The following is a 16742-nucleotide window of genomic DNA, read 5'->3' as shown; positions in this document are numbered from 1 at the left end:
TGCTTCATTTGTTGCGCATTTGTTGTTCAGAATGCGGCCGCCACATTCGCGCCCAAAACCTCACAGAGTGTCAAGGCCTTGACAAACACCGTGACAGTTTTTTTCCATATGCAGACATGATTTGCTGTAAATTACCAACCCAAACGGAACCGCCCAGGAATGAAAGTGTGAAAGTAGCACCGGTTTCTTGAAATATGGCAGCGCGAAGCGACGAGAGAAAAGGGTGGGTTAGTGGGGGGGGGGGGTGCAAAAAATTTCGGGGGGGGGGGGGTTTGAACCCCCCAACCCCCCCCCTTGGCTACGCCACTGTTATGCACATTTCATCACCTAATGCACTTCATTCACTCAACTGTTCACAATGTTCACTAGTTCAATATTATATGTTTCGAAACACTCTACATGAATAAACTTCGGGCCTAAACATATTTTGCAATACCCAACATGCCCTATATATGCGTAGGTACTATTTCGATGTTTTTCTCTCTATACAGTTTTTTAAATCCTGCAGTCTTCCGCATGCCATTCCTAAATGTTTTTCCTTTTGGTTCTGACCATTGCATCTGCCCTATTTTTTCCATCTCCTGTGAGTCTTCTTCCTACTCTTACGCGTTACACGTCTATGGCGATTCGGGTATCTACCTCCTTCGTCCTTTTTCTCAGAGTCCAAATATCCCATCATGTCTAGCGCCTGGTACTCCCTGGACTCAACGTCTCTTATCGATCTGCTATCTTTCCGAGTTGCAATTACTTCTGCGCTCTCTTCCGCTCTTCGAGTACACAAACCTCCATCGCGACGTCGTCCATACTCTTATCACAGTTAACCTGAATCAAGGGCTCTCCAATCGTGAGCTCCTTTACGGTGTCATGGGCACTATCTAGTCTGCCTGTGTCCTTCCCTTCAGCAATCGTGCACACACTCATCTTCTCATTTTTCCCCTTAGCCATAATCTTTTGACATACATCGCATGACCTGACGTATCTTCTCACATCGCTCTGTACCCCGATCCAAAAGAAATCTTCTGTTATTTTTTCCAAAGTGTCTTTTATTCCCTGGTGACCTGCCATTGCATTATCGTGCCCTAACTTCAGTACTTTCTCAGTTCCTTGGGGACCATCAACTGCTGAACCTCTCTTCCCGAGTTGAACACACACCTCCGGTATAATAATCGTTCTTTTTGAAAAACTTCACCACGTTTCGACTTCTTTTCCTTCGTACTATTTCTCCTATCTTCTGTACGCACTTCTGCAACGACTCGTCTTTCTCCTGTAATTCCTTAAATTCAGCGGCCATTATGCTCAACCCCTTAATGTTCGTGACCTGCAATGGTTTTAAGTAAGGTTTAGTACTCTTACTCCTGGCTTGCGTTTGTACTGCCGCTGCTACCTCTACTTGAGGTGTCTCCTCTTCCAGCGCTTCTGGCTTTTTCCTCTTCTCTAAATCCTCTGTCCTCCTCCAGTTAGGGTCTGGGTCTTCGGCCCTTCTCACCCCTGATACATTTCCCAAAATGAAGTCAAACAGAGGATCTTCTACACACCTAGCTGTGACCAATCCCGTAAAAAATGGTGTCGAAACTTGAATTTGCGCCTCTGGCAAATACTTGACAGACCTGTCCGCCAAAATGACTGGTTTGAAGTATCCTGTCATGTTCTCGGATGGTACCAAACTCTCCCTTACTAAGACTGTGTTCACCACCGTGTCTCTCCATACCGTGGCCCTGCGTCCTTGAACTTCTCCCTCTACCACGGGCATGTTCTTTTCTCTCGGCCCATCCTCTTTACCTTTCATCATACATGCAGCTTTGTCCACGTATCCTGATCTGCATACGTGCGCCCCATGACCTCTCTTTTGACATAGCTGGCAAACCACTGGTGGACCACGTTGACTATCCTTCACCCGACAGTTCATTGCTACATGTCCCAGCCGGTTACAAAGGAAACATCTTTGGGGCGTCCCTTGCCTGTTCATCGAACCCCGATTCCTCGTCTCCCCTACTGCTGCCATCGGCGCGTCCTTGCCACTCTTTCCTAAATTCCTTAGTCCCTGCGCCTCTACGAACTGATCTGAATGCGCCGCCATTTCCTCTACTGTTTTTAATTTCCTCTCCTTGAGGAATATCGCCAGACTGTCACTGCACCTGGCAAGAAATTGCTCTCCTACGACCTTGTCTCGCACCCCTTCATATGTCTTGTTGGCCTCTGACAACTCCATCCATCTCTCAAAGTAGTTTGTTAATCTACATGCAAACTGTTTTCCAGTTTCCGCGTCTTCCGGCTTGCATGACCTGAACTTTTCACGGAAACCCTCAGCGGTTAGCCGGAATCTTTGCAATAAAGTGTTTTTCACCTTGTCGTAGTCTAAACTCTCTTCGGCAGGCATCCGTCCGAACACACTTAAAGCCTCACCAACTAGACACAGGCTTAAGGCGCTAGCCCACTCGTTCCTTGCCCAGCCTTGCCTGACCGCTATTCTTTCAAAGCGATGCAAATATGCATCTAAATCATCTCTACGCTCATCAAATGGAGCCATTAACTTCCTCGGGCAAATCTGCTTTGGTCTGGGCGAAGTCGAGTCGGATGACGCCGACCTGGGGGAAATCGACCCCTCGCGCGACCTGGCGTTCATCTCAGCCAACCTTAGCTTCAATTCGAAAATTTCCTTTTCACTTTTGTGCTGTTGTTCCTGCTCCACGCGTGCTCGTTCGTGCTTCTCGCGCTCTCGTTGGTGTTCTTTTTCTTGTTGCGTGTATTCAAAAAATGCCATCGTCTCCTCCTTCGACATATTTAAATCCTTCGCTACCGCCGCCAAACGTTCCCACTCCATCTTTACAACTCCCAAGTGTCAGTGACTGGGCCGTATCTATCTTGGCAGGCTCACCAATATTTTGTCACCTTTACTTGGGAGTGTGGAGAGTTGCGTTCATGCGCTACTCTCGATGGAGGAGAGACACGACCGGCGGCACAGCAAATGGGGATTTAATATGTACAGGGACGGTGAAAACACGCGACACACAACACTAAAACCGAAAGTCAGAACTAAAGGCACGCGAAACTAAAATTGATTCAACAAAAGTCTTCACTGGAACTCAAACAGTAAACTCAGATTAACTACAAACTACTTAAACAGAACTATCTCAGTTTCGGAGCCTCGCTCCGCCTTAAAGTCTCTCGGTCAGTCTTAGCTTTTGCTCGCCAAAGTCTGGCCACCTTGGCCCCGGCCTAACTGCATCATAAAGCTGAAACGGGATCGTCTCTTACAGATCGTTGTCTTGAAGTTCTTGTCGCGTCCGTGTCGGGCTCGTCCGAAGCGTTGAGAGTGCCGTAGGTGCCGACGCCTCGCGTTGTCTCTTTTGTCGACGGTGAGCTCATCGGCTCATCGGTGATGAGCTCATCAGCTCATCGGTGATGAGCTCGCCATCTCGTCAGCGATGGCGCTCGGCGCTGCTTAGGCCCACCTGGATAGGCCTAGCGTCGGGATGCGTCGCAACCTCTTCGTGAGTGCCGACGTGACGTCCCGAGGAGAATCGAACGTGCCGGTCTGCCGCAAAAGGGGGATCCTCTCTGGGGTGCCCGGTCCCGCCGTGAGAGGCTGCAGCCAGTCCAGGAGCCTCGCTCGAATTTGCCGAGGTCGACGGCCACACCTTGGACGGCCAACGTCACGGACTCAGCCAGACCCCCAAGTCTCCCGTCGCCAGAGCGTAGCTGGAGATGCGACCTTCCTGGCCCGGAGCCACGTCGATCCTAATCCACGGACAGCGCCGTTTGTCCCTCGATTATGCCTCGGGTCACGCGCCTCGCGCGCTCGCGCCTTTCGGAACGCTCTGTTTATATCGTCCTCTTCACACAGGCGACCTCTTACATGTGACAACTATATCGAACATTCTTGTGATCCCCTTCAAATTCGATATATCCGGGTTCGACTATGTTAGCAGTAGACCTAAGAATGACTAAATATCAACAAGCTACGCACAAATTTTCAAATTATTTAAGGAAAGCAAATGAACCTTTCATTCAACCATATGTACTGTTTAATTTTTATTTGTGCAAATGACCTTGTATAACCATTTCATTACAGCAGAATATTGGTAAGCAGAAACCACTTCAACCAAAACTGCTGCTTGAACAGGACAACTACCTTTAAGTCAGCTGTCGTTGTATTTCAGTAATGCAGATAACTTTTGTTAATCTGAACCGAAATTTTCACATCTCATTGTAAACAGAACCACACAAGATGTTGCAACATACAGGCCATGTAAGCATAAATTCATTTTTTATTATTATTATTTTTTGTTTTACAAACAGCCAGGATGCGAATTCTGCCTGCAAGACCTGTCTTTTATGCAGAAAGCCATCTTCAAAAAGAGGCAGCAAGGACTCTAGGAAGCAAGCATTGTTACATTTTTTAATGCACGGCAAGTAGCAGTTGCAGAACAAATTTTGTGAATGAGGTGACAAAGAACCTTGTCATTTTCTGTTTTGTAAGAATATACACATCTAATGCACTTGCTAAAGTCTAAATGATGCTAAGTTGCCTTGCAGTTTACGAAAATTTGTTTGAAACGTGCTTATGTGTGTGTTTACTCAAAGTCAATGCAAGTCACCTTCAAGACCACAGACAGTGTCCATTTTAAGGTTTAATGCATAGGCTTGCTAGTTCAAACACGGACACCTTAAACAATGAAAATGCACGGTGCAAAGACTACGGTTAGCTTTGTGTTTTGCTTCAAGCATCTGCTCATGCTCGATGCCATGCTTTGCAGCATATCAGTCTTTCTTGCTCTGCAAGCCGTTTCTGCTGAGCTGCTTTCTCCTCCTCTATTAACATGCATTTCGGACTCAACCCTGTAAGGAACACTAGTTTGTGAGGACACTCAGTTTTATATGACAAAAACATGGTGCATCTAACACTCGTGATATGTAAACCTAACGTGTCTCTCTGTCAGGCCTCTCCCACTACATAACATATCACGATGCAAATATTCCTTCGTGTGTGCTTCCCTGTTCTCACGCGCCATCACACCTCTTTCTTCTCCCTCACCCACACCTCTCGCAAGCATCTACAAGTTTTTTTTTCTTCTCTTAAACGTCTGAACAGAGCAGTCGTACCACCCGCATGCGACACCCTGCTAAGCTTACTCGGCAAGAGCTCCAGCACCGAAGGACTTGAAATGCTGGAAGGGTTAGCAAAAAGCTTCATTTTAAAACTAGCTGCTACGTTCACTTCTTGATGCTTAACATTTCTGAAAACAGTGTTAAGAGGGTATATGACATAGTGCTGCACCTTTTCACACCTTTTTCAGTACACGAAACTCCTGTTAAAACGGAACATATCTCCCCAATTCCTCGAGGTTCCATTCAACAAGATTCTACTGTAGCTAAAGTCTGGACACTTGTTGAGGGGAAATGAAACTGCACACACTATTGGATGCAAAGGGCAAGAGCAAAGGCATGGGCGTTCGTCATCATTTTAAGGGTTTCTAAACATGACAAAATTACGGGCATCCCTTAATTACTAGCGCTATTTTTTTTACCTACACTCGTGTAGCAAGTGTAGCTAGTGTAGGAAGTCACCATTTTTTTTTTTATTTGGTGTAGAAAAGTGTAGCTCCGCCCACCTACACAAACAATTTTTATAGCTGTAGTGTTACATGAAAACTACACTTTCTACACTACGGTTTCGATGAGTGTAGGCAGCAGATGACAAACAAGCAGGCTGGCATTGCAAACATGTGACGCCATTTTGTCTGCGAATGTCAGCGCTGATATAGCGAGGATAGTGAATATTCGCTGCAAGGATGGTAGCGAAGTGCTGGCATGACCATGTGTCACAAAGGAAGGTGAGCTACTTTTAAGAAGATAAAATTATTTTACTCACGTATGGTGCGGGCTGTTTCAGACTCCGCGCTGTAATATATGCATTGAGAACTTATATTCATGCCCTGTGCATTTGTAATGTATTTCACTGCAGTTTGTCTAGATTTGTTGATGAAAGGAAACTCATACATGGGCATTTAGTATCAGGCAAGGGCATATACGCAGCCAGTAAGTGCAAAGTCATGCGAAATGTGGAGTCAGGCACTTTTTGTCTTCTGATGCAGAAAACGACGCACTGTCTGCTCTGATTGGCTACAGCCCAGTGAGCCAAGTGCAGCGTACGACGTCATAGCCTGTGTCCTGCTCTACACTCATCTACACGAGCCTACACGAAGTGTAGGTAAAAAAATTAGCCCCACTGTTACCCTGCCCGCCCTCTCTGTCCCCCCTCCCTTCTCCCCCCCCCCCAAAGGAAAGAAAGAAGGAGGAAGAGAAGAATTTTTTTTTGCCTCACCTGGGTAGACAAGTGGTGCCCCCGACCACCATCCACAGACGTCAATCAGGTAGTACAGGATAGCCTGAAGAAAGAAGGCTGTGCTTGCCGTGGACAGAATGAAGGACACTGACCTAGAAAAAAAAAACAAAATACACAGTGCCCTCTTAGTGCTGTGTCATGCTAAAGGGATATTAAAAGCAAACACTGAAGCTACATCACTTGTTTCTTTTTTTGTATGAACAAATCTTTTTAAAAATATTGTGGGACAGCTAGCACTTTCACACCCTTTCAGGTAGATTTCTAGAACAAGGTGCACATGTGAGCTAGTTGGTGGGTTAAGGGGGGACGCAGCCTTTGAAAACTGAAATATCGCACAAATCATGTTCGGGCAGTAAGCCTTATAAACTACCATTTCTGTAAATATCAATGTCTAATTCATCAGGAAACTATTTCAAAGAAAGTTTATAATGAGCCGTGGCAGCCCTCGAGCGGAGAGCGAGTGCTCAAAATACCCCTACTTGGCGCGAACGCCATTTCTCCACCTCTCCACCGAGCGCCGCCATTTTTTTTGGTGTTGTTTTGTTCGTGCATTCTTGCGCTTTTTTTCCCCGCCACCCGCGGCGTTGGCGGCAGCGCGGGAGAGGTGTAAATCGCTCATGATTGGAGGGCTCGCGAGAGCTTTCAAGTTTTTTGCGACTGAGACGCGAAGCTGAGATTGGGCAAAGCGCGCTTCTCAAGGACGCGGGGGATACCGCGACTCCCATTGGCTGCTCCCATGACTAGTGGTTTCTTGCATAATGCTTCCGGCTGTCGTCTGCTTCGGCTCATCCATCGCCGGCGACCTTTGTGTGTTTCGCTTGCTATCATCCATCTTTGCAGCCGTTCGCATATTTTCCAAGTTTCTACCGTCTTTATGAGACGATTTTCAACCGTCTTTATGAAGCCGTTGTTGCGTTTAGCCTGCCGATTGTTGTGTGGTCGGTCACGATGCTCCCGATGAAACTTGAAGACGCTACATTGGCTACATGCGTTCAGTGCAAGGAAGCGTTCTATGAAGCTCGTCCGCATGGCAAAGCTCACCACTCACCCGCGCGCCGACGATGATCACACTGACGGTTCCTATGGGGCAGCTTCTGCTTCATCTACGCGAGAAAGTGGTTGCGTTGACAATTCCAGCAACGTGACTCCTGTTCCACCGGCGCGAGAATTTGTTGTGACGAGTGTGCCTATGTCTCGTGCTCATTGACAGCGGTAAATTGCCCTAGGCCGGTATTCTTGTAGCGATGCCTTTCTGATGCTAATGCCTCTTTGCGCTTGGTCAGTAGTCAGAGCAACGGTCCGCTAACGTTATCAACGGGGTCAGCTGGCCGTGAGCGGTGGATGCCAAGACTAGCATAGAATAAAGCGTAACGCATCGCTACAAAATACCGGCCCTAGATAACAGCGGCTTCCACATCCTCTCTTTCATCTGCCTCAGACAGCGCGATTGCGTCGTCCACTTTGCAGTTGCAAGCACGTTGCTTGAAAGAGGCGGCCGATAAAAAGCACGCTGCTGTCCAACGGACTTGGAGCTATGCCGGCGACGGAGCGGAAATTTCAAGCAATGGAATGCGATCCTGAAACTGCCACCGCCACAAGTGAAGGCGAAAAATTTTGAAAAAGGCCAAGAAGCGATCTCAAGATAAGGTGGAAAGGCAGCAAAGGAAGAGAGTGCCTAAGGACATCTCCAGTTACGCTGCAGGGTCGATTTAGACCAATATATGTGCTCAAAACTTTCAAACCTCATTTTCTCAAAATGACTTTTTTGGCTGGTGAGGCTGTTTATTCCAGCCATACCTCTGGAACCGCTCATCAGATTTCCATAAGGTTTTTTTATTGTGCATCTGAATAAATTTCTGAGGGCAAGACAAGCCCACTTTTTTATATATTGTGTCTGTGATTTGTGATATTCAATCAAAATTAGATTGATAAGATCCTAATCACCAATACTAAATTCGGTGGTCCGCTAAACTTTTTCAGTAAGGAAATTTAAAAAGAAGGGCTCTGTTTTGCTCTGAGGTCATAGTGAATTTCACAGTTCCAGCACCTTTTGAAAGAAACAGCACAAACACAGGACAGCTAAAAGACACAGGACACAATGCAATGCTTATCAAAGAAGCTGATACAGTAAAACCCCGGTGATACGAACCCGGCTGGTACGAATTTCGGTGTGATACGAATTCGTAACATTTTCGGCCGAAATACATTGCTCACAATACGAAAAAATTGGCTGTTCCGAACGTGTTGCCGCACCGCTACGGATCATACGAACGCGTGAGCAACAGCGGCGACGGACGAGCCAGCGGGGCCACCGGCACAGCGGGATCTGGGCGGGATCCATAGTCGCCAAGCAACCGACTACTTCACACGGCTGCGCAATCTCTCATTGGTCCCCATGTCGAGCGGACCGGACCACATCACAGCCTAGCCGATGCTTAGCGAGAAAGTAGACGAGGACCGCTGCTGCAACGACGACCGAGGCGCAGCCCCGACGGTCAAAACGCTCCCTGCACTCGACGTGCTCAGGCGTTCAGTGGCGTGCGAAAACATTCCCATGATCACGTGCGCGCACTTATATGCCTTTCAGAAGGCGATCGTTGACAATTTGGACAAGAAGAAAATGTCCCGTTGATACGTTTTTCAAAGGACCGCGAAAAAAAAGAGAGAAAAAAAAAAGCCGCAGTTTCGCCCAAAAGGTGAAGCAACGGAAACGCAGCAGCAGCAGCGAGCGAATTGACCTTTGCGCTGTCTCTCAATTCAACGCGAACTAAACATCGAAGGCACAGCGCATACGAAGCAACTGGCACTAGGCTCACTTTGTCAACATCGCAGATCATTTTGACGATAAGGTCCGCGCGGGTGTGCACTACGCGCACGTCGCAGATCGCTTTCAGGATACGGCAGTAACGGCACCCGCGCGGGTGTGTCGTATCTGCAACGTGCCGGTCGCTTGTTGCAACTTACACCGCGCACCGACAATGCTTTCAGCAGCGCACCAAATCACATGGCGGCGCCTCCGACCGGCATTGCTCCGACACCGCCAGAGAGCAAAAGCTTAGGCGAGACCCTCAACGCCGCGCGGAGTAAAAATAAGAACCGCGGCGTCACGCCAAGGTCGCCGTTTCTGCGTGGCGCTGGAACACGCGTGTACGTGCCGACGTCTCAGCCAACGCTGCGGCTGCAGCGCAGAGGGAAGCAACGGCGGAGGCCCAGTTCGGACAACGCTCGCTTCAACGGCAGAAACCGAAACTTCAGGGAGCGGGCTAAGCGGTGCCAGGCTGGCAGGAGCGGCGGACGCGCACGGAGACAGTCGAAGGTGAGGGGGCTACGAGGGTGTTGAGAGGAAGGGCGAGGGGAGGCCAAACTAAAGCCCCTGTATATAAAAAGTAGCGACACTCTCCTCCTCCACCTTCCCTCCTCCTCGTTTCTCCTCTCTTTCGCGCTCCTTTTTCGACCGTTACGCCGCCTACACCGCTTGAAACACATGCACTTGTTTATCTTTCGCCGCTGATCAGATTCGACGATCGCCGACTGTGTACGCCGCTATCGTCGTGCTCCTCGCCAGTCGGTAGACGCTTCTCGGGCGAAAATAGCGATGGAGCGTGATCGTAAACAAATGCAGCCAGCGCCCGGGGGCTCGACGGTCCACGTGATTCCATTAGGCCAATACCGACGCGGTGTCGACTTCGGACAGGGTGTGCGAGGAGGCGGCGGCATTCCTCAAAGCGTGACGCTACTTTTTATATATAGGAGCTTTAGGCCAAACCGCTTCCCTGCCGCCCTCCTCCCTCACCTGCGACGGTCCCCGCACGCGCCCATCGCCGTGTCACCTCTTCATAACCACAATCTCACTCTCTTGCCATGCATGCGCCACCAGCTCCCTGAAGTTTCGTTTTCAGCCGTTATCGCGAAGTGAGCGCGGGCAGTTTCGTGGCCCTCGCTCAATATGTGCTTGCGCGCCACGATATTTCACGAATCGCACCGTTCGTACATCGTGCTAGGGTGCACGAATATTTCAAAAATAAGTCTTTTTAATTCGAACGAATTTTTGGGCCCCTGCGAGTTCGAATTACCGAGATTCGACTATACATGGAAGTCAATGGGATTTAGGTCGGGACCGCGAAAACGCGACATAGCAGCCGGGAAAACGCAGCAGCAAGGAAGGTATCAATGGGGTTCCACTATTAGAAATCTTTTCTGGTAAAAATAAATTCATTTTTCTTGATATTGCATATGTTTTGATGATACGAATTTCGGGTGATACGAATATTTCACACGACCCCGCGAGATTCGTATCACCGAGGTTTTACTGTATTACATGCATGACAAATTGCAATGTACAGGTAGCTAACTAAAAAGGTTCACTAATTAACTTTCATAATATTCCCTTTATGGCTTATGTTGCAATTGTAAAATTGAAGCCGAGCAGTAGAGAAGGCATGTCTGCTTAGCAGAAATCCTAAGCCTAGCAGGTTGCTGATGTATATTCATTTTCCTTACACCTAGTTGCAGACTCACTCTGCTGAGGCATATGCAAAACAAAGAAAGAAAAACAGACGGCAACTGGGAAATGTACAATTACAACCAACCAAATGCTGTTACATTCCCGAGTGCTGCGTTTTCCCGGCTGTTACGTCGTTTTCAGCTGGTCCCGGCACAGCTCCCATACAAACCAATGCATTGGTGACCCCGCTGTTATGTCGCAACTGTGGGACCGTTCTCGCATCATAAGTTGCAAACTGCCACCCCACGCCGGCCCGAGTGGCCATTTTGACTTTTCATGTCGCTTGGCTTGGTTGTTTGACGATGGCATTGGCCGCCCAAAGTGCCGGGGGCGACAACTATGATGTATTTTCGGTTTCCGCCAGCAAAAGTATGGCCCTTGAGATCCGTATTTGCTATCTAAAAGTGGTGTCTATGACGCGTTGTGGCCCTAAAATTGGTTTTGGCTCATAGATGTTCCGTATAAAGTGCAAGGGAGATAACGCCGTCGCCGCGCGCCGTATCCTGTATGTGTGAGTGAAAGCGTGCGAGGGGAGCCAACGACGACGTCTAAATCTTGCACGCGCAAGAAAGAAAAGCAGGCAGGAAGCGCGCCTTCTTCCATTGCGCTCGAGGCACCGGTGAGGGAGCGAGGGGGGAGGGATAGCGGGCGGCGTTGTATACTCTGGCATGTACTCTGGCATTAACTGCGTACTGCGTACTGTGCGGCAGCGCGCGGTCGCGCGGGCCGTATCTTGAAAGCGATCAGCGTTGGGGGCAGAGTCTAGGCAGTGTAGGTGCATCGGCGGCTCGTAGCTTGGTGCGTGCTGTGTGTTCTTGGCGCTCAGTTTGCGTTGAAGCAATAGACAACAGCAAGAAGGTCACTGCAGTCGCTTCTGCAGCGGCGCTTCCTCACGCCAGCGTTTCACAGCGTGTGTCCGCGCTCATCGAGTGTGATGTTTTCATGTTTGCCTGCGGGCGCTGCCACCATTTGTTAATACAGTTAATAAACGAATGTTTACAAGTTTATACAGATGATAAAACTACTATCCTTACTTTGTATAGCTGAATCAATGTTTCGGCCTTCGGGTGAAACCTTCACTTCCATTCAAAGAGGCAAAGTTTTCAATTCCTAACATCGCCGCAAGCGATAAGGCTTTCGCTGCAACGATATCGCCACTGAGCGGAAGGTGATTGCTCCGTGCCTCCCTAATCCAAATGAGCAATTCCAGACTTTTTTTCACATGTAAGAATTAAAATAAAATTGTGTGCAGTTCAACGATACTCCCATTTCTAAATTTTTGCTGTTTCTCGGCTCTTGCGTTTCCCGGCTCTTACAGTTTTTTTTACGGTCCCGTGAAAAATGTATCACCGGGATTCTACTAATGTGGGGTGCCTGGCGCAATTGCTGTCAGCGTTACCACTTGTGCACAGAGACATGTATCTGCATAAAAGACGAGGCCTGCGCACCTCAGGGGAGTTGTCTGGCCAGCTGCGCGGCACTCGAGTTGCGTAAGTAAAACGCTCTTGTTCAAACTGAGGACTCTGGCCTGTCTTTCTGCACCACAGCGGACAGGTGCAGCAAGCAAACCCCACAAGGCACATCGGTTATAGCATCTAGGTTTCAATAATTCTAGAGTCTACCCATTGAAGTTAGTTAGCTATTTTTCAATGCATCGGGCTCTTACAACGAATGCACCAACCTTGCTTGAAAGAAGCGAGAACAAAAAACAAATGTGCAAGAAAAAAAAGCCAAAGGAAGACAGAAACAAAAACACCAAGATAGACTTCCCTAATGCCTCAAGAACATACAAGGTTATTTTCTTCCCAAGTGTCCTCCACGAAGCATCTCATAAGAAATGAGAAAGGATATGAAAGAGCAACAACAACAACAAAAGTTTAGCGGTGTATGCCAGTAGCGTCGTTGGCTGACTATCAACTGTGTGAAAAATGAGGAGGAGACAAGTACGTATAATTCATGTGTTGCTTACAGCACCAGTGCCGAAAAAGTTCAGGCAGTGCCAGTGTATGCCATTTACGTGTCGAGTTGACAGCATCGATGAGCGTAAAAGGTGAAGACAATTAAGATAATGGTATCAGCAACCCAAAAAGGCAATGAACGCATGCCCCTCCACTCCAGTTTGTGTGTCCCAAAGAAGCACGCACACCGTCTGGGCAACCTTGGAAGGCTGTCATACCCTCTACAGGGGCCATGTTCCCTAATAATAAATTTAATTTCCCACTATTCTCATCTTTCCTTATTGGCTCAGACGTGGCTAGGATGCTGCCACACAGTGTGCCAATTGGCCAATTCCAGACACTGCCATACTACCGTTAAAGCTAGAATCAGTGAAATGGCGTGCAGTACGGTTGTGTCCAAGCCAGTGATGAAGGGCAAGATAAACAGAAAACAGTAAAGTGGAGCATACAACCCCAGTGCAAGAACAGGCAACCATTACCAAATTTTTGTAATACAGAGGTGATTTTTCAGTTGCCGTGCCTAGCTACTCAGTAATATAGCAACTTTTTATTATTTTTAAGGGTAAGCTCAAATATAACAAGACACTAATATAATGACCACTTTTAAAGCAATTACGTTTATTCTAAGTGGGTTTGACTGGCTGAAGTAGACTGACCTGGTCGCATACAAGTGCATGTGCTAAAGCAACTCACATTTCTGGCCACTTGTGAGAATAAGATTCTCCCCCCCCCCTTTTATCATTTTATCATTTATTTATTTATTTATTTTCGTGGCGAATCCATTTTTTTAGGTGATCCTTGCCAACTATGAATAATATGCCAGCTATTGCATTCTACATATAGTCCAAGCCACTAGTGCAAAAAAAAACAACTAAATACAGTTTAAAAAGAAAACCTCTACTAACCACAGGCTCTTGTTCACAGGAATCCAGCCATCTTCCTTTGAGAACTTGCACAGGACACCAGCAACAATGCCCTGGGAAAGAAAAAAATTAGAATATTAGGTGAAGTACTGCATCTTAGAGCTGCCGCATGCTATGACCTTAGCCACCAAAAATAATGTATCTGTACAAGTATAGTGCAATCATAATACAAGTATAATGTAAGAACTTTTCACTACAATTACAATACGACACTAACAATGTGATAGATGATCCATTACCACAATGAACACCAGTGTATATATGCAGAGGGTATTTGAGTATGCACACTGAAAATTAATTGCCCGTTAAACTATGCTAAAACAGATATTGCGATGAGCGCTGTGTCCTCTTGTGACCATCTCTAGCTAGTTATGCTATCCTTATGTAAAAAATATAGACTCCAGTGACTGTCTGCATCTTGTCCTTGCAAGACTTTGTTTTGCCTCCCAAAGGACCAAGTCCTTGCTCAAGATAAGATCTGCTTACCCTTCACAGACACCACAGGCACCTAACATTTATACTCTTCCACACAAACACAATGCACTCTTCCATAGAAATGTGTGGAAGAGTTTGAGTTACTTTTGCAAATGTTATGACTTTTTGATGCTAGCTCTCATATTATGAGGCATACTACACCTGGCACAGCATTTTTGGCTTGGTTATAGCAGTGCAACACTCACTGAAATAAAAAAACAAAACTTTATCCAATAATTCAGTGTCAGTAAAACCTTATTAATACCTACCCGCTTAATAAGTAATTCCGGTTTAAATATAGTCGCGATGAATCCCCCGCCTTGTTGCCACTGAACCTACGTAATGTACCGTATTTACTCGAATCTAACGCGCACTTTTTTCCAATAAAACGGGTCCAAAAATCGCATGCGTGTTAGAATCGAGTACGACCATAAATCTGCATTACCATATCGCCATTGCCATTTCAAAATGGCCGCCTCGTATGCACTTCGAGCTTAGCTGCCGTAGCTTCCTCCATGTGCTGTAGTACATGTGCTTAGGCATTAATCTCATCGAGCTTCCAATTTTCTGCATTTGCTCTATCAGCATGAAGTGCCGAGTTCATCGTGATGCTGCATTTAAAAGGAAAGTGATCATGTGAGCGGATACGGACAGAAATCTGGCCACGTCACGGGAGTTCGGAGAATCCGAAACCTGCGTGCGGGACTAGAGCAAACAGGAGAGGATTTTCGCCAGCAAAGCAAAGGGGAAGGGTTTCAGTGGCCCGAAGCAGGACGTATTCTACGACGATCCATTTCAGCGATACGATCGCCTCGGCCCTATTACAGTGTTAATGAAGCTTTAAACTCTTCTAGTACACTGTAGCCCTATCTTGGAAGCAATCTGACAGGGAGTCCGCAGGCACTGTGATTTCGCCGCTTATCGTTCGTGTTGAAGTGAGAGGCGTGCTAGCACGAAGGTCAATTCGCTCGCCGTTGCTGCCGCGCTTCGTCACTCCAGCGGTTAAACAGCAAGTTTCCGCGGTCATCGAGTGAGATGTGTTCATGTTTGTTTGTGCACGCGTGACACCACGCTTGTTAATTTAGTTAGTGAGCGAATGTTTATAAGTGTATTCGGCAGATAAAAAGTACTATCCTTACTTCATATAGCTGTCTACTAATTTGCTATCACAATCGATGCTTTGCCTTTAGGGCAAAACTGCGACATTTTTTTAAAAATTCATCGCGGCTTTAGTACATTGGGAATAAATGTTTTTTTTTTCCAAATGAGAGAAGGTTTTATGTCTGTATGAAAGCATGAGGTGCGCGGTACTGTAAAGTTTTTTTTTTTTGTCTTTTGCTCATAGAAAACGGGTGCACGTTACAATTGAGGGCACGTTACAATCGAGTAAATACGGTACTGAAGACCGCAACTATGGCGCGATCACCAGTACCGGTTACATGCCAAACGGTTAGTGCATAGTATTTACAGTTGACTCCCGTTAAACGAAGTTCACGGGCACCATGAAAAACTTCAAATTAAACGAACTTCCAATTAACCACAAGGAACAAAAACGGATATTTTTATTTGAAAAATGACTATGAAAAAAAATCGGTTACTGCCGTCTGCTTCTGCTTGCGGCATCTTGCTACGGAGAGCAAGTTCTGCAGGCTGTAGACGTGGCCGAGTGCTTCGTCGGCATTGCTCTCTGCAGCAAAAAACCGCTGCGCGATGGCAAGGCCCGCAGCTACATCAGCAGCCGCAGGTTGTGGCTCACTTAGAATGTTGTCGTCCTCGTCACTTTCGTTAGCAACCTCGTTGGGCCGAACCATTTCAATTATTTCACTGTCCGTGAGCGCACCGCATGTTTCAACACTGCTATCAACGGCGACGTACTCTTCGAAAGTGACATCACCGAGAGCTGCTTGAAGAGTATGGTCGTCGAGCTTGCTTGAGTCTGCTTCCCCTGCTGGAGAAGACGAACCAACTCCCACCACACTTGCACTAAAACCACACGCCCTGAAGCAGTTTGCAATTGTTTCTTCTTTAACGTGGCTCCACGCTCACGCTAACATGTGGATAGCACTGAGGAGGCTCACCTCGTACTGCATGGAGCTCTCCATGCACAAGAGCATCCGCTCGAGAAGGTGCTTTCGGTACAGCACCTTCACATTTTTTATGATCCCCTGATCCACAGGTTGCAACACCAATGTTGTGTTGGCTGGCAAGTAGGCGACGCGGATGGCACTCAAGGCTGGCACATTCATGTAGGCACTGCACTGATCTACAAGAAGCAATACCTTGCGGTTATATCACACGAACTTGCGATCTAGTTTATGTAGCCAGTCTTTAAATAGTTCCGACGCCATCCACGCCTTTCTATTGGATGCATAATCAACAGGCAGCGTTTTGACGCCCTTAAAACATCTAGGCTTAGCAGCCTTGCCGAGCACCAGCAGGCGACATCGCTCCGTGCCAGTGATGTTCGCGGCAATTAAAACGGACAGTTTCTCTCTGCTGCGTTTCCCTCCAGCACAGTCATCGTCCTTGAAGGTCAA

At 47.3% G+C, this 16742-nt stretch overlaps 1 protein-coding gene across 3 annotated transcripts in view; it reads right to left on the bottom strand.

Moving 5' to 3' along the window:
- Positions 1-16742, bottom strand: part of LOC119437725 (heparan-alpha-glucosaminide N-acetyltransferase-like) — a 207045-nt gene that overhangs the window by 38279 nt on the left and 152024 nt on the right. For 2 of the 3 annotated variants that reach the window (XR_005189505.2, XM_037704697.2), the window contains exons 14-15: positions 13714-13784; positions 6326-6438 (exon numbers count right to left, since the gene is read on the bottom strand). Coding sequence is in view for 2 of the 3 variants with exons in the window: in XM_037704697.2 (XP_037560625.1) it covers positions 6326-6438; positions 13714-13784 (184 nt within the window). In the remaining variant the exon portion in view is untranslated. Of the gene's footprint in view, positions 1-5872; positions 5902-6325; positions 6439-13713; positions 13785-16742 lie in introns of all 3 variants that reach the window. The other variant, XM_037704698.2, reaches the window with a different exon arrangement.

The sequence above is a fragment of the Dermacentor silvarum genome, chromosome 1, assembly GCF_013339745.2.
Source record: "Dermacentor silvarum isolate Dsil-2018 chromosome 1, BIME_Dsil_1.4, whole genome shotgun sequence".
Lineage (NCBI taxonomy): Eukaryota > Metazoa > Arthropoda > Arachnida > Ixodida > Ixodidae > Dermacentor > Dermacentor silvarum.
Note: the sequence above shows the minus strand (reverse complement) of the source record. Positions and strands in the feature narration are given on the sequence as shown.